Below are 16808 nucleotides of genomic sequence, written 5' to 3'. Positions count from 1 at the left end.
CCCACTTCCATCTATGCTGTTTGTTTGTTGCTTCATTTGCTTTCCTTTATCTTTGTTATAGTTCGTCTCAGTGAAGAGCTCTTGACCAGGAAGTGCCGTATGACACTGTAAACAACAGCTGCTTCTCTGCCGTTGTAAGTGTCCATCCTTTATCATAACCTCTGTGGTTTGGTCTAGGATGGGATACCATTTGCTCCGGCTTGATTCAGCTGTGTGCGTGATTTTAAACGGGTCTCTGAGTGATTTATTGGATGTTTTCTATCTTAATATTTAGTTGCTCTTATTTTGGCCTGATGCCACGTCTCCGGTAGCCACAAGCATTGACTGGAGATGCTACATTGTGCCAAGAGGAAGTTTCACATTTGATAGGAACCTGTGGCTGCAAATCTATGGTTACACAGAGCCGTTTTTTGTGATTACACCACAATCTGTAAGCTAGCAGTTCTTTCATTTGCTTTGGATGTGAGGAACTCACTTGATGGTGATGATGATAGAACTAAGGCTTGTTTCTCAAAACATTCGCAGTTGCTGCCTAAGAGCTTTCGCCCAGCCAGGCTTGAGAGCTAGTGCTGCTAATTCCTTCCTTGGATGTCTGAGCCATTCTAATTTTCCAGTTCAGTTTTTTCGCTCCTAGCTGATGACCTTAACTGCCAATGCTGATATAAATCTGTGTCAAACTATATTACTGTCTGCTTCGCAGCTGTTGAAGAGTTGTCTCCAAATTATGTGTCATTTCTCTATTTTGATTTTTTTACAAGTTGATCTATTAAAGAATTAATTCTCCCTTTGTACCAATATAAAATCTGCTAAAAACAATTTTGAAAATTAATTATCTTTGCAAGTTTGCCATGTTATGGTTTCTGAAATTGTAGGATTTAATGTCATGTTGAATGTTGCCTATTGTAGTGTCTCTTGTAACTCTAAATCAAATTGTAGGATTATCTGTTGCCATTTTTTAGGCAGTCACATGTACTATCTGGAGATGCTATGTAGGCTGGCTGGTGATGTTTCAGGTCCAATAGGATCATAGTGGAATTTGGGGAGGCCAGCTCCTTCACAGTTGATTGATCCTTACAAACTGGAGCCTCTATGTTTTTCTCTTCCATCCATTTGATTTGTTTTATATGATTCGCGATGTGATGATGATTCATATAGGTTTTTGAGTGGTGGCAATTGTCACCATGAGCCCACAAACCAAAAACGACTTCTCTTTCCACTGAGCATTGTCTTGATTCATCTATTCCTCTCAATTCCATCTATGCTGTTTGTTTATTGCTTCATTTGCTTTCCTTTATCTTTGTTATAGTTGTCTCAGTGAAGAGCTCTTGACCAGGAAGTGCCGTATGACACTGTAAACAGCAGCTGCTTCTCTGCCGTTGTAAGTGTCCATCCTTTATCATAACCTCTGTGGTTTGGTCTAGGATGGGATACCATTTGCTCTGGCTTGATTCAGCTGCGTGCGTGATTTTAAACGGGTCTCTGAGGGATTTATTGGATGTTTTCTATCTTAATATTTGGTTGCTCTTATTTTGGCCTGATGCCACTTCTCTGGTAGCCACAAGCATTGACTGAGATGCTACATTGTGCCAAGGGGAAGTTTCACATTTGATAGGAACTTGTGGCTGCAAATCTATGGTTACACAGAGCCGTTTTTTGTGATTACACCACAATCTGTAAGCTAGCAATTCTTGCATTTGATTTGGATGTGGGCAACTCACTTGTTGGTGATGATGATAGAACTAAGGCTTGTTTCTCAAAACATTCGCAGTTGCCGCCTAAGAGCTTTCGCCCAGCCAGGCTTGAGAGCTAGTGCTGCTAATTCCTTCCTTGGATGTCTGAGCCATTCTATTTTAAACGGGTCTCTGACGGATTTATTGGATGTTTTCTATCTTAATATTTGGTTGCTCTTATTTTGGCCTGATGCCACGTCTCTGGTAGCCACAAGCATTGACTGGAGATGCTACATTGTGCCAAGGGGAAGTTTCACATTTGATAGGAACCTGTGGCTGCAAATCTATGGTTACACAGAGCCATTTTTTGTGATTACACCACAATCTGTAAGCTAGCAATTCTTGCATTTGATTTGGATGTGGGCAACTCAATTGTTGGTGATGATGATAGAACTAAGGCTTGTTTCTCAAAACATTCTCAGTTCCCGCCTAAGAGCTTTCGCCCAGCCAGGCTCAGGTTGTCTATGTCCTGTTTCATATTTGTCTTCTTATATGGTACCTCATGGTTTTGAAATTGCATGTAACGTAATTGTTTTGAACCACATAATTGTTCTTATGGTATCTCATGGTTCTGAATTGTTGTATGTTACTGTAGCAGCTGCTGCTTCTTTTTGATTGTAATTGTCCATCCTTGGTCATAACCTCTGGTTATGTCCTGGATGGTACAGCTTTCACACCTGGTTGATTTTAAACTGGTTTTATCTAGTTTTCTTTCTGCTATTTGGTTGCTCTTTATTTGGGCCCGATGCCACGTCTCTGGTAGCCACATGCCTTGACTGGAGATGCTACATTGTGCCAAGAGGAAGTTCTTTCACATTTGATAGGAACCTGTGGCTGCAAATCTATGGTTACACAGAGCCGTTTTTTGTGATTACACTACAATCTTTTAGTAGGCTAGCAATTCTTGTATTTGGTTTGGATGTGGGCAACTCAATTCTTTGCGATGAGGATAGAAAAAGGCTTGTTTCTCAAAACATTCGCAGTTGCCGCCAGGCTTTCGCTCAGCCAGGGAATTCTAGCAAGAGCTTTCGCCCAGCCAGGCTTGAGAACTAGTGCTGCTAGTTCCTTCCTTGGATGTCTGAGCCTTGCTAATATCTCCATTTTAATGTACTCTTTAGTTTGCTATTTGTCTTTTGGATTTACCAGACCTAAAGTGGTTTGATGCAATATGCTAGGCATTGGCATAATTCTGCCTTTGTTGCATTGATTGCCCCGAAATGGCTCTCTTTGTCTTCATAATTGATGATATGATGAGGTGGAGGTTATTCAATTCCTTGATAGAGCAAGGCTTGTTTCTCAAAACATTGGCAGAGGTTTCCTCTAACCATGCTAGAGAGCTAATGCTTAGTTCGTTGGATGTCTTGAGGATGGAGAAGGTTTATATTGGGTCTTAGACTAGGTATGTCCGCCATTGGAGAAGGTTTATATTTGGTCTTAGACTAGGTATGTCCGCCATTGGCTGCCATTTAATTTCTTGGATGATGATTCCCTTAACATACTTCTATAGTCATGCCAAATGGATGGCAAACCTTTCCCACTATGCTTATTGTCCTATCTAGGTAACCTGAAGTGATGTTTTCATGGGTGGACCTAGCGCCCCTCTAGCCTTGTTCATTTTACTTATGGCGCGACCGTTGCATTTTGTCATTCTCTCTATTGATTTTGTTTGAAATTTTGTCTTGAACTTGCTTGTCCGGTCTTCTGGATGCTTTTGGGTTTGCCATTGGATGTTTTGACTAATGGAATGATTATTTTGTGAAGATGATATGTTCGCAAAGTTAGCTTTGCAGAAGTGGAATGAAAATTGATATTTCGTCTTGTTCATGGTAGATGTAGTCGTTTGCCTTGCTAGCTGAACCGTACTGCTAAGAAGGCTTCTCTGGCTACAGTTTCTGACCAAAAAAGATGAGGCGCAACAAGATAGAGCACAAACGGGAAAATGATGGATGGTTTTGATGATTAGAATGAGAGGGCTAAGTAGGTGGAATGTTTACAGCACTTTTGCTTGCAGCTGGCAACATCCTGCTATCTCTGGCTCTATAGAAGCAACTTATTTGACTATTTCTACTTTGTTTGGCTGTGAGAAACTATGAGGTTTGTGTGTACAGAGAGTTTTGTGCCTGTAAACCCGATAATAGTGTGCAAGGAACACCTACTATATGCATCCCTGAAGCATTGTTGAGTTGATGTGGGCTACCAGGGAACCTTTGTATTGTTTATTTGATGCCTTCGGTGTTGAGTGTTCATCAAGTGAGATGTGTAAGTTGTTGTGATTGCAGATTCTAGGTTGCATTTGTGTGGTGAGTTTAAACTATTTGCTTTGTATTGAAACTAGTGTAATATCCATGTGTTTCCATGGCTCCATAATTTTCTTTCTTTGTCAAAGATGCCTGTCCATGTGTTGCCATGGCTCCATGAAATAATATTTTAAAAATAACGTCGATAGTCACTGAAAAGATTCTTCCTCTAAATTTTGTTCAACTCTGGCAGCTTTGTCACACCATAAAATTTCACTCACCCACATATTGTGATAATATTCTATACTAAAAACTAATTCAACATGGTTTTTTAGATGTGGAGTAGAAACAATATTCTATACTAAAGAGGGTAGGCCGCTCATCTCTTTCGGGATAAAAATGTAACTTAAATTTGGAGTGTCCATCAACATGTTGCATGAACATAAATATAAACTAGACAACATAAATAACCATACTACGTGGAAGTGAAGCATCAACAATCGTATTTTTCTTTGCAAGGAGACGATGCAGAGGCTGTGTACTCAACTTGTTGGTGTTGGCCATCATTCGTCTCTCCCTATCTTCCATGTGGCATGGACAATCACCGTAATTTTATAACTTTCTCAATTTCATATAAAGAGGGATAGGGATTTGGTGCACATAGGCACCAGTACTACCTCCACTTTTATCTTTTTAAAAATTAAAAAACCTCATATTTTTATATTTTAAGAAGTTATGACGTGAAATATCTAGATAGATACATTCATAAGTGTATGCAAAAATCCCGGTAAAAAATACTTTAAATTTTAGGAAATACAAAAAAGACAAATTTTGGACAAAGGGATACACGGTTGCAATACTATTTTACTACCATTTCCTGTCAGAAATTTGTCTTTTTATATTGTTCAAAATACAAAGTATTTTTTATGGGACTTTTTTGCATACACCCCAACTGTATATATCTATCTATATATTTAATGTCATAATTTTTTGAAATGGAAACGTGAGATTTTAAAATTTTAAAAAATCTAAAAGTGATGAGAGCATTGGTGCCCATGTGTCAAAGTCACTTTCCGCATAAAGAGGTCCTAGGCTATTTTTTATATTTCAAAAACATCATAGTTTGAGGAAAATGCAGTATTAATACCATTGTTTCTAATCATTGCCAAATAAATAACAATATTTTTAATTGTGGTATTGTACAAGGCTCTCCAGATTCTCTAACTTGGTTAAGCCAAGTCAGAGAGCTACGATACCCTTGACTTGGGCTGATTTTTAACCGCTGGATCTAAAATGAACACCCCATATCTCATGTTACAGTGTAGCTATAGGATTACCCAATTACAAGGTTGATTGCTACATTACCATTGCGATAGTACCTCGCTACAATATTTAGCTACAGTGCCTAGATCTTGCCCTCCATTTGCGATCCAACGACTCACGTGCCAAGTCAGGGCACTCTTAAGAATACTTTACTCTCATTGCCACATTTTCCCAACAAAATATAAATGAACAAATGATTTTTTATAAGGTAAACAAAACTGATGTTACTTTTCAGTGAAGCATACCTGAAATAACATCAAATATAGCACCAATAGGATTGGACGTAGTCATCAATACCATGTTAGCGGATATAGAATTTCATGTGGGGTTTGCTTCTCCTTCTATTGTGCCCATAGGTGCTGGACAATTGCCCACATGGAGTGCCCATTGTATGAATTTAGCAAGGTTATGAAAACAAAATCAGCGGGGACTGCCAAAGATGATTTAATAGAATTACCAATACCAGGACGACCTGCACAAAAGTGTAACTTAGAAAATATATCACAAAGAAAAAAATGTAAGAAGAAACATATCATCATCATCCACAGATCTGCTAGGTTGGTCACACGAAACATCTCTAGAGAAAATCACACCTCGATATCTATAGAAAAATAGCAGATATATGCATCTAAAGTAGCTGCCAATTTCTTAAAATCACACGCGATGGTTCACATTATACTGCATATTGATTGGATTTAATTTCCACAGTAACAAAAAGAAAAGAAATACGTAATTTGGTTACTGAATTATCTACAGCTGCTCTAGATCAACTAAGCATCATATGTAGTCTAGCAATAGCATCTACTTGAAGCTCTCTCAAGACTTAGCATATGCGCAATCAACCAAATGAAGGCATGTGTTTGGGTAGATGACCCGCTTGAATTTAATAGCTTATATATTAATTATCGATGTAGCCGTGATTTGATTAATAAAGATTGCAACAAAATCCTGCTATTTCTCTAAAAAAACAAAGTTGTGTTATATACATACATGAAAATAGCACAAAATTGATATGGAAAGTGAATTAAGACAAACAAAAGGCTTTGCATTATTCTTTGCTCATATTGATCTATTTCTTCCCTTGTTACCATGTTATCTTCTCTTGTGACAAGGAGTCCCTAGCTGCGACGATCCACGATTCCATGCCCTTCATCGTCTGCACATCTCCCTTACCGATCGGACCCACAATGCTCGATGGTTAAGTATAGTAGAGTAGGCTTTGAAGTGCAAGGGATATGCAAAAAGAAGGAGATGGGGTGCCCCAACGCAAGATGGGAGGAGGGTGGCTGAAAAAAATCCTAGGATATCTTTTTGGTGTGCCGATGGGCAGATGAGGATGTTGTAGTTTTTAGGATATGAGGTGAGGTTTCAGAGGCATTATTCGCACATCTCCCTTGGTTTCAGAGGAGGTGCTTCAAAGCTCTGCTGACTTTTAATATCATGGAGCTTGTTTTCTTTCCATGGCGCTAACGAACAAGATCATCAAACCAAGATTGGTGGAATAGCTATGATGGCCGGATCTTGGTATTGAGGTGGAATTGGCTTGACGATTCATGACTTTTAACAACGACTGGTATGTGGGGGCGACCGCACATGAGAAGTTCATAGTCTTATCTTTCAGGGTGAAAATTCAAGTTCTGGTCTTAATTGGTTGTGCCTAGCAATGTTCTTGTTGAAGGCATTGTTTTGAGAGAGATGGCTTTTTTCAACGTGAAAACCCAAGATCTATGATCGGGCGACGACAATGTTTGTGCACTATTTCCTTCTTGAAGGCGTCGCTTATGGAGAAGCTGAGCTTCTGGTATTGCGTTGGTGGTGTCAGTGTTGCTGTTTCAAGTTATGGATCTCTCTAGCGGGACCTTTCTTTTTTTTGTATTTCTTTTCTCTTTTTTTAGTTGTGTGCATCCTTTATGTAATTAGGGCATGATGTTGTTTTAGAGGCTAGGTGTAATTGGTATCTTTACGATATTAATATATGCTCTTTATCGAAAAAATAAGCCAAACATTTTTTGCAAGCTGCAACATGCTTTCAGAGTGAACTCTGTATATCCAGACAATACATCTTAACGCAATCATCAGAATAGACAATGCAAATTAGAAATTACAAAATCAATTGTGATGTTGATCATGAAAATAAGACATGATAGTAAGAAGAGAAAGTGAGAGGTCACTTTACCACACCTGAGATATGCTCCAAGCCATAAACGTTATGAACACTGATGGACTGCCTTTTTTTTTGCGGGTACTGATGGACTGCCTGAACCTGTAGTAACTCTGAAATATAAGGATTTATATAGAATTTTCATTTTACCATGAAGTCACACTGCAATTTTATAATGGCAGCATGTTCTTGACAAAGCGTCTGACCTCATGTATTTTCTGGAGAAAGGCGGGACAAAGTGAGTCCTCTCACCATGCGGGGCTGACATACAAGTGACGGGCGGTGAAGCCACACTCAGATTTCTGGAATGATTTTCTAGTGTGATCGATGATTTCAGCTAGCTGAGACGTAGCTTATATCCCAGTCACGTGTTCTATTGTTGGATTTTGTTTGTTCTTCAAGATTCGTGTTTAATGCTGTTTGTACTTTGTTTAGATCTACATTGAAACACATTGACTGAGACATAAGTTAAGTCTCAATTGACTAAGACTTAGACACACCCTAAAAATCTTGATTAGCTAGCTGCTCATTTGATTCAAAGGATTTACTAAGGAAATTTGCAGGATTATATCCAATATAAAAAAAATTCTATGATAGCTGATTGATTTTCAGGATTGATTTTCACAAGAATTTTTTCCAAGCAATCCTTTGCACTAGATTTAATTCAGAATCTAACATCCATTTGTACCATTTTTTTTTTGAAAATCCTTGGATCTTTCTGTGGTGGAATCGAACAAATTTTAGATGATATGAATTCTTGTAAGGATTATAATGTGCATGCCATTGCAATCCTATATTTTTCTTGTTTCTATATTTTTCCAGGCATGTGAATCAAATAGATCCTTATTATTTTCATAAAAGCTAGATGGGCAGAGCCCACTTTCTAGGAAAAAAGATTTACGTGTCGGCATCAGAGCGGGACTCCTCACATGCCGTATCTCTGTTGGTTTTTTCTTGCTGGAGATAATGCTTCAGGGAAATCAGTTAGGAGTATGATTGCCACGCGTTCTCGGTCAGGTATTTGTCTGCTTACATCATTGTTGCAGTGCAGTGTCGAACCCTCGCTCCACTTCAAGAAACAGGACGGTGGCATCGTTCTCCGAGTATAGTCACTGACGTCGCAATCCCTCAGCGGAGGACGGAGGTGCAATTCAATGGAGGGGAGCAGCAGCGGCAAGCACTTCATCCTGGTCCACGGCATCTGCCACGGCGCCTGGTGCTGGTACAAGCTGGTGCCGATGCTGCGCGCCGCGGGGCACCGCGTCACGGCGCTCGACCTCGCCGCGTCCGGCGCGCACCCGGCGCGCATGGACGAGGTGTCGTCCTTCGAGGACTACTCGCGCCCGCTGCTCGACGCCGTGGCCGGCGCAGGCGAGGTCGAGAGGCTGGTCCTGGTCGGGCACAGCCTGGGCGGGCTCAGCGTCGCGCTCGCCACGGAGAGGTTCCCGCGCAAGGTCGCCGTGGCCGTATTCCTGACCGCCGTCATGCCGTGCGCCGGCACGCGCCTGGGTTTCACCCTGGAGGAGGTGAGCAATCGATCGAGCAGTGAAAATAGGCGACGTACTGGTCGTGATGATTATGGTGATGACGATAGATAATTCTCGGTGAATTAATCTTGCTAGATCTTGGGACGGATCAAACCCGATTTTTTCATGGACAGCAAGAGGGTGGTTCTCAACACCGATCAAGGCCCTCGAGCTGCAGTTGTTCTTGGCCCCGAATTGTTGGCAGCTAAACTGTACGAGCGAAGCTCAGCCAAGGTAATTATCAATCAAATTTGGAATTTTCCGATTTAGTACACGCATAGCTCCAGCCACCGTCCCCTTCTCTATCCCCAGATCGATGCCTACAAACTAGATCAGCAGTTTATATGGCTCCAAAAAGCTAAAAAAAAGTTAATAACCAATTCCACCATAGTCACGTCTGAGCTTTGTACTGTATTATTGCAAGTAATGACAGACTTGAGAAACTACATTAGGAAAAAGTTCAGAAACCAACAAGCTATCTAAAGTACATGCAATTAACAGGCTGAAACTACACCATGCACTTCAGAGTATACATCCCGAAAACGTTAGAAATTAACAAGTTATACGAAGTGCATGCAACAAGCTGGAATTACATCCTGGGCTTCAAAAGGTACATCCAAAAAAATCTCGCAAATTAACAGCAACTTATAAACCTACGCACAACAAGGTGAAACTAAACCGTGAACTTCAGAAACTACATTAAAAAATACTTTAGAAACTAAGAAGTTACAGAACATGCAATTGCCATGCTCGAGTATATCCTGAAATCCAGAAAATTCATCCCGGAAAAGTTCAAAACCTAACAGCCATAATGCACTCGACAAACCGGGACTACACCCAGAGTTCAGAAAAAATGCATCCCATTTTTTTTCAGAAACTACTAGTGCGCTAGATAAAACCCAAATAAAACCTAAAAAACCATCGTATTCATGCTGAATCTATAGAACGTTCAGAAGGCCGGCATTGGAAACTACATCCTTCGATCATCAGAAGATTATGCTGAAGCTTCAGGGCTACATCTAGAAACTACACGAACTACGTCCACCACACAAATCTTCACTCCCATATCACCTTACCTACACATCTAAAAATCAGTACACAACACATGACATAGCAGCCAAGACTTATTAATTTATTCCATTCGACTTTAATTAAACAATTGTAAACTAATCAACAACAGAAGGATTGATCTGTACATTTTGGCCAACAATTTAGTTGGATGGATGTTTAGATACAAGTCAAGAACCGATGGTCACTTCTCGTTTTCAGTATTATGCTAGTGATATGTCTCTCAAGCTTTATTAAACCATGGCGATAGCAACAACTTAATTACCACGGTTCTTAGAATCTCTCATCCAATGACGTGTTGAAATACCGAATCAGTCATGAACAAAGGGGGCACATAGCCACACCATAGTGTGTTCTAGTTATTTATCTACACTAAACTCCTAGTAAATACTGACAAGTATCCTAACAACATCGTCCTAGAAGCGGGACTTGGCGTGACAATTCTGAAAATTCATCCCAGACAGGGCTCGAACTCCGGTCATTAGGGTGCGCCACTGCGACCCAACCACTGAGCTAAGCCCACGTCATCGCAAAAACCAAAATATAGATTTTGCGTTGTCTCATATGTTCTAACATTCTATCGGCATCGCTGGAAATCAAGGCCTAGTTTTATTAAGTCTCAGTCAATCAATTTAGCTATTAGATTTATATGGCAGTTGCAAGTGGGGTCCAACTCAAAAAATTATTCACACTGTACAAATTTGTTGTTTACGACCTAAAAAATTGTTGGTCCATTATATTTTTTATTTGTTTGTGAGGTCAAAATTGTTCACCTAGTACAATTTTTTCACGAAAATAAGTTCAATGTCATAAATAATAAAATAACATGAGCCAACCGAGATTTAATAAATCTCAATCGCCTAAGATCTAGGTACGACCTATTACTATTTAGTCTACTAGGAAAATGCCCGCGCGTTGCAGCGGAACCTTTCCATCCATCGCCAACATCTCTCAAAATTTGATCGAATTTTTAATAGAACATGCCCGCTAATCTTTTTTTGGGGGATTATTCTAGTCTCTTGGATTCGGGAATATTTGCTATTTTTTTATATTCGAACCTATGAGGAAAATTCATGAACACTTACATTATCAAAGTCTCACGGGATGCATGAACATGACACCACTGTCCTTTGTGATGAGACTAAATCTAAAACTATTGTGTGTGTTCAGAGAAGAGGAATAAGAAAGTCCGACCAACAGCTGTAAAGCAGACCGAGATGTACCTGGACTCCACAGCCTGCTGTCACAGTTTTGTTGCCTCCATGCTCCTTCCACTTGCCAACAACACTTTATTTGTGCGTTGCACCGGGTGCCTTACAACGGTTTCAAACTAAATAGTGTGCATTAGTTGAAAAGAAAAATTATACAACATAAGCATCTTATTGGCTGAGTGATTTTGGTTGTATACCATCATCAGAGATATGCTCGATTAACAATTTTTGACATCTGGTTTCACTATCACATGCTCGCTCAGAACATTTCTAGCACAAGATTGTTAACTTCCCAATCATATCTAAGTAATAAATAAGTATAGCTATAGCTGCCATTTTTAAGTAATCAATAAAGGTACATCAGACATACAAACAGATCTGACCAAAAATAGGGGAAGTAACCAAATTCCATTAAAAGTAAGATTTGACTAACTATATCTACATGAGATTACTTCTGAAACATAATACGATTATCATATATATATTCTGCAGGCACTATCTACAACAATGTATCAGCAAAAGCGAGAGAGAAAAATCAAAGTAGAGGCACCGCATCCGCGCCTGTAGGTTGAGTAGTAGTTCAGAACCAGGTTCGCTCATATCCAGTAGAAGTAACATCCAATCACTCCCGATTTAAGCTAGCTGCTTTGTCGCCAATTCAGAGAACACACTCTGCACCAGAACATGTAGATTCTAAATATTCCAACGGTAGACTTCGATGGCAAAGCTAATTACCACGCCAATCTAGAGAGTAGAGAACAAAAACAGATGTAAAATTAGTTCACTCTGACAAGCACTTCAGTACTCGCACGAGAAGTTGGATCTGCTTAACAGATTTTGCCATGGGGTCAATTTGAGCGAGGGCCTGCACGCGAGGTGTGGCGAGCCACGGCGGACTTACCGTCCTGCTTCCGGGAGAGCACCGTATAGACTGGGGACGAGTCGTCGTCGCCGAGTGCCTCCAAAGGCGCAGTGCACATCCTAGTGAACTACCTTGCCTGACACAGTTCTCCGGCGGCCCTGCACGATCTTGAACACCTGGATCGGGAGAATCGTGGGGCAGGGCCTCTGCATCGGGCGTACACCACCTGTCCGGCTCCACCACTGCCTCTGCAAGGGCGGAAATCAATCCTGCGTCTTCTCCAAGAAGGACAGATCCAAGAAGGGAGAAACTTTTTGGCAGAAACCTTAGCTCCTTTATTATTAGGTATAGATTTACCAAAAACTAGGCCGATTCAACGATTACTAGGCCGATTAATCGCTACTAGGTGCTTGACCGTGTCGATTACCATTAATCTCTTGTGTTAATCTTTTAGCCCGATTAATCAGTCTGAAAGTCCGATTACTAGGTATTTTCTCAATTAACTACCACACTTGGTCAAAAAAGTTACAATATTTTCAATATATATCGCTAATACATGCGCTACCCCTCCCCAATAAAGTAGATTTTGCGAAGCTCCTGCTTGATTGCAGCCTCCAGTAGCTTCATTTCCACTGTTGTCAAATAGTTTCTTGCGCTCCCAGACCAGCTACTCATAGTTTTCTAGACCTCAGATACAGGAGCTCGATCACCATGAGGAGCTCGTCCAGGAACTAGAGGACGCCTTCAATAGGTTAGGTGGTTGAGGTGTAAGAGGGGTCGTACCCTAGGTAGGTTGTGGGAGAATATGAACTTCAGAGGTGAGAGGAGAAGAAGTGGAAGGAAGGAACGCGGCTTCGGCTAGTGGATCCTGATTCGCTCCTGACCTTAAATATTAGGTCATGGAGGAGAAGCGTACAAGTTTTTCTAGGATTTTAGGTTTTAGAGAAGTAGAGAGAGACATATAGAGGCTCATATACTATTACTTTTCTTATATATTTTTTTAAGTGCTAATTTGTGTAGGTTGCACCGATTAATAGTCGACTGATTAAATCAGTTAATCGTCTGAATTCCGATTAATCTCTAATCCCAAGCCGGTCGAGCACTTAACGATTACCGATTTTCTTAACATTGGATTTACATGACATGGTAATGTTGACGGTGGTTCTGCAGGATCTGGCGCTGGCCACTATGCTGATGAGAGTGGGCAGACAATTCGTGGACGACCCGATCATGCAGGATAAGACGCTGCTCACCGAGGTCAACTACGGGTCCGTGAAGAAGGTGTTTGTGGTAGTCAAGGCTGACGCTTGCATGTCTGAGGAGATGCAGCGCTGGATGGTGGACCTGAGCCCCGGCACTAAGGCCGAGGAGATCGCCGGAGCTGACCACATGGCCATGTGCTCGAGACCCAAGGAGCTCTGCGACGTTCTGCTCAGGATCGCTAACAAGTATGGCTGAGAATGAATAGTTGCCTCGATGGTCAACATACATAAGATGCTACCTTGTGTCCATTGATCGAGATATAAGACAATATTGGGGTTTCATATTTAACTGAATCAGAAATTGGATTATGTACTGTATATATATCGTGCTGCCGGCCGGCTGAGATCTTCCGGAGAGGCACCAAGATCGGATTTTCTCACTGAAAACTTAGAGAAAATTTGATTTATAGGATAGAAAAAACATAGAAATAGAAGAAGTATATGATTGGATGTCATGTCATGCCTAGTTGAATTCTATGAGAAGATGAATTCTCTTTAATTGTATCAAAATAAATTTTCCCCAGGTATGATCTAATCTTTTTTTCCTATAGAATAACTACTATATTAAAGGGTAACAAACTTCTTTTTTCTCAGAATTTTGGGGCTCTTTAAGAATTAGCATGGTTGCAACACGGTGTGTATTTTGACTGCTTTGATTTCCGGTGGTGTTTCCCAGGTTCGTTTTGGTGCTCTGTAGGATTTTTTGGGAAAACAGAAAGTTCATTTGCTGCCAACACGTGTGCAGTTGTGTTTATTTTTCTTCCCACTGCTTTGATTGTGTGTTACTCCGGGTACCTCACGTGTGTGGTTGTAGCATCCAAAACTCCACCGCATTGCATCGGGCTCGGAACCCACGGGCCAAATTTGTCCCCCCTCTTCCATCTCTCCCATCTTCTTCCTCCCGATGCATCCACTGGCATGACAAGCCTCCTCTTCCTCCCTAGGTCGCTGGGCCCCTTTTCGAGTTACCGCCGATTCATCGTCTGTGCCATACCCGGTCGGCCGCCCCCGCGTTGCCTTGGCTGACGCTCCAGTAGGGAGGTCAAGCTGGACGGACGACAGTCCATGCACTCAGATGAAGTCGTTCTCCATGTCTCGCGCGGCCCACCTCCTCCGCCGCACAATACTAAGAAGACGGCGAGACAGCCGCATCGGTGGTCGCGATGACGATTTTTCACCAGGAGACCTAGATCTTCACGCATTGAGAATGGAGACGTCAGCACGGGGTCTGAGCGGCGCGGGCGCCCGTGAGGCCTGCTGTCGAGTGTCGACACCTGCGGCAAGGACCAAAACATCTCAACATCCATTGGCGAGGACCGCTTCCTCCTTCCTTCGTTTTTTTTCTCTCTCTCTCTCTGACCTCACCTCCTCCTCGCTCTCTCATCCTGCGGCGCAGGCGTCGACGACGGAGATGGCGGCCTCGACCACATCCCCAACAGAGACACCAGCGGCTGCGCCGTGATAGAGAAGGAGCGGGTGCCGCAGTCATCGCGCAGTCTTTCCGCAGGTACGTTCGCCTCACTTCCTCTTTCTCCCATCCTCTGTCTCTCATCTTCTATTTTTCACTCAGTACGCAGTAGCGTCGGCGAAGATGCAGACTTCAAGAGGCGGGAGAAAACTAGAGCTCAACGTCCACCGGCGGGTCTTCGAACCCAGGCGAGCGGCGATCGCGTCATCTGGTCGCCAGCGCTTCCTGAATCCACGACGAGTGGCATCTGGTCGTGCGTAGGCGGCTTGCAGATAAGCATATTGGTCAGCTGTCTTAATTCTCTTGAGAGATCGTAGTATTGTAGAATTAGTGAATTGAAACGAAACTTTTCAATAAATTTCTAAGTACAATAGGGCTAGAAGCTGCATCAGCATATGCTTCTGATTTCTGACGATACTAAACAAATGGGGCACCTCTTGCTGTGGTAGCTCTCCATTTTTTTCTCCTCTTTCTTCCTTTGGGCTCCCGTTTCTCTAATTTGCTGTACCAGTGGAGGAAGATGACGAACCAACCACAAAGAATACTTCTCCCCAACTCATCTCATCTACTAGAACAGCATCATATCTCCCTAATTTGCCTTCTGAGCGCTCGATCTGTTTTAAGTTTTTTCCTCTCCTCTTAATACACTAGTAGAAAACCTCTCATCCATCTAAGCCTTTAGTACCGGTTCCCTTACGAACCGGTACTAAAGGCGGCATTAATACCGGTTCCGTGCGTGGGACGGTGGGGCCAGGGTTGCACCTTAAGGAACCGGTACTAAAGGGTCTGTGCCCTATATCAGCGCGCAGCCGCGCGCCCGACCCCCTGCATATCTCATTCTCCTTCTCCTCTCACATTTCCAAATATTTTGCACCTCTCACACTCCAATAATCTTCATTTTTCTCCACAATTTTAACAAGATTAACGGCATACATCTATCCAAGGGTTAGCAATATCATCCTTCCTTCTGGCGTTCCTAATTTAGCTCATTTCTTTGGTAGTTTTAACTCGTACTATTTTTCTAGTGCAAGCAAGGTGTTCGATGAAATGCCTAAGTTAGTGATTTTATTTTTTTATATGCAATTTGAGCTGAAATTATGGTATGTTTTGTATGTTTTAATTAGTATCATCCCCGTCCTTACCGCTGTTGATCGCCAGCTTCGTCCCCTAGCCGGCACGGTACCACCTCGGTGAGCCCCTCTTCTTTTTTATAAAAAACAATTAGTTTTATGTGATGAACTTGAATATTAATTAAGTTGGTCACTCATATATCCATGATGTTGTGTATTTAATGATTTTTGATATACATATAAAATGCAGATGAGTCGACAATGGATGTACGGTGACCGGTGCCATCCCGAGTTCATTAATGGCATGCATTATTTTCTCAACGTGGCTGAGGCAAACAGGCGGTCGAATGGTTTCATGTATTGTCCTTGTAGTTCCTGTAAGAATATGAAGGATTACTCTACCTCGAAGACCCTTCACGTCCACCTGCTGGAGAACGGTTTCATGCCCAGCTATAATTGTTGGACCAAGCACGGAGAAAAAGGGGTTATATTGGAAGACAACGAAGAAGAAGAGGATAGTGACAACTATCCCTTATTCACTGAAGACGGTGGTAGTAGAATGGGGAAGACGAAGCTGAAGAAGAGCACATTTTCGATGAGCCGATTTTTGATGACCCGGATGACGATTTGGGTCGGGCCATTCTTGATGCGAAGATGAACTGCGGAAATGAAAAGGAGAGGTTGAAGTTGGAGAAAATGTTAGAGGATCACAACAAACTGTTGTACCCAAATTGCGAAAATGGTCAGAAAAAGCTGGGTACCACGCTGGAATTGCTGCAGTGGAAGGCAGAGAATGGTACTTCGACAAGGGATTTGAAAAGTTGCTGAAAATAATAAAGAAGATGCTTCCAGGGAGAACGTGTTGCCCTCTAGCACGTACGAAGCAAAGA

The 16808-nt window shown here is 41.8% G+C and overlaps 1 protein-coding gene, 9 non-coding genes and 1 pseudogene across 11 annotated transcripts; all 11 read left to right on the top strand.

The window, feature by feature from the left end:
- Positions 1-64: 64 nt before the first annotated feature.
- Positions 65-244, top strand: LOC127346291 (small nucleolar RNA Z112). Its single transcript, XR_007879456.1, has one exon. It is a non-coding gene; the product is annotated as a small nucleolar RNA Z112 (small nucleolar RNA).
- A 43-nt stretch (positions 245-287) lies between these two features.
- Positions 288-424, top strand: LOC127346322 (small nucleolar RNA snoR2/U65). Its single transcript, XR_007879490.1, has one exon. It is a non-coding gene; the product is annotated as a small nucleolar RNA snoR2/U65 (small nucleolar RNA).
- A 55-nt stretch (positions 425-479) lies between these two features.
- Positions 480-600, top strand: LOC127346395 (small nucleolar RNA SNORD14). Its single transcript, XR_007879558.1, has one exon. It is a non-coding gene; the product is annotated as a small nucleolar RNA SNORD14 (small nucleolar RNA).
- Positions 601-1133: 533 nt separating this feature from the next.
- On the top strand, positions 1134-1225 carry LOC127346293 (small nucleolar RNA Z152/R70/R12). Its single transcript, XR_007879458.1, has one exon. It is a non-coding gene; the product is annotated as a small nucleolar RNA Z152/R70/R12 (small nucleolar RNA).
- Positions 1226-1308: 83 nt separating this feature from the next.
- On the top strand, positions 1309-1488 carry LOC127346290 (small nucleolar RNA Z112). The gene has a single exon (XR_007879455.1). It is a non-coding gene; the product is annotated as a small nucleolar RNA Z112 (small nucleolar RNA).
- A 43-nt stretch (positions 1489-1531) lies between these two features.
- Positions 1532-1667, top strand: LOC127346324 (small nucleolar RNA snoR2/U65). Its single transcript, XR_007879492.1, has one exon. It is a non-coding gene; the product is annotated as a small nucleolar RNA snoR2/U65 (small nucleolar RNA).
- A 55-nt stretch (positions 1668-1722) lies between these two features.
- Positions 1723-1843, top strand: LOC127346394 (small nucleolar RNA SNORD14). The gene has a single exon (XR_007879557.1). It is a non-coding gene; the product is annotated as a small nucleolar RNA SNORD14 (small nucleolar RNA).
- Positions 1844-1914: 71 nt separating this feature from the next.
- LOC127346323 (small nucleolar RNA snoR2/U65) lies at positions 1915-2051 on the top strand. Its single transcript, XR_007879491.1, has one exon. It is a non-coding gene; the product is annotated as a small nucleolar RNA snoR2/U65 (small nucleolar RNA).
- Positions 2052-2469: 418 nt separating this feature from the next.
- Positions 2470-2609, top strand: LOC127346321 (small nucleolar RNA snoR2/U65). The gene has a single exon (XR_007879489.1). It is a non-coding gene; the product is annotated as a small nucleolar RNA snoR2/U65 (small nucleolar RNA).
- Positions 2610-2668: 59 nt separating this feature from the next.
- Positions 2669-2816, top strand: LOC127346245 (small nucleolar RNA SNORD14; annotated as a pseudogene).
- A 5657-nt stretch (positions 2817-8473) lies between these two features.
- On the top strand, positions 8474-13915 carry LOC127345557 (probable esterase PIR7A). Of its 2 annotated transcripts, XM_051372043.2 has the most exons (3): positions 8483-8977; positions 9074-9211; positions 13289-13915. In XM_051372043.2, the coding sequence occupies exons 1-3, from the start codon at positions 8606-8608 to the stop codon at positions 13574-13576; spliced, it is 798 nt and encodes a 265-aa protein (XP_051228003.1). In that variant the 5' UTR covers positions 8483-8605; the 3' UTR covers positions 13577-13915. The 2 variants fall into 2 exon arrangements, with proteins under 2 accessions (XP_051228004.1, XP_051228003.1); XM_051372044.1 differs by lacking the exon at positions 9074-9211 and having other exon boundaries at positions 8474-8977.
- Positions 13916-16808: the final 2893 nt, after the last annotated feature.

This window comes from Lolium perenne, chromosome 3 (genome assembly GCF_019359855.2).
Source record: "Lolium perenne isolate Kyuss_39 chromosome 3, Kyuss_2.0, whole genome shotgun sequence".
Taxonomy (NCBI): domain Eukaryota; kingdom Viridiplantae; phylum Streptophyta; class Magnoliopsida; order Poales; family Poaceae; genus Lolium; species Lolium perenne.
Note: the sequence above shows the minus strand (reverse complement) of the source record. Positions and strands in the feature narration are given on the sequence as shown.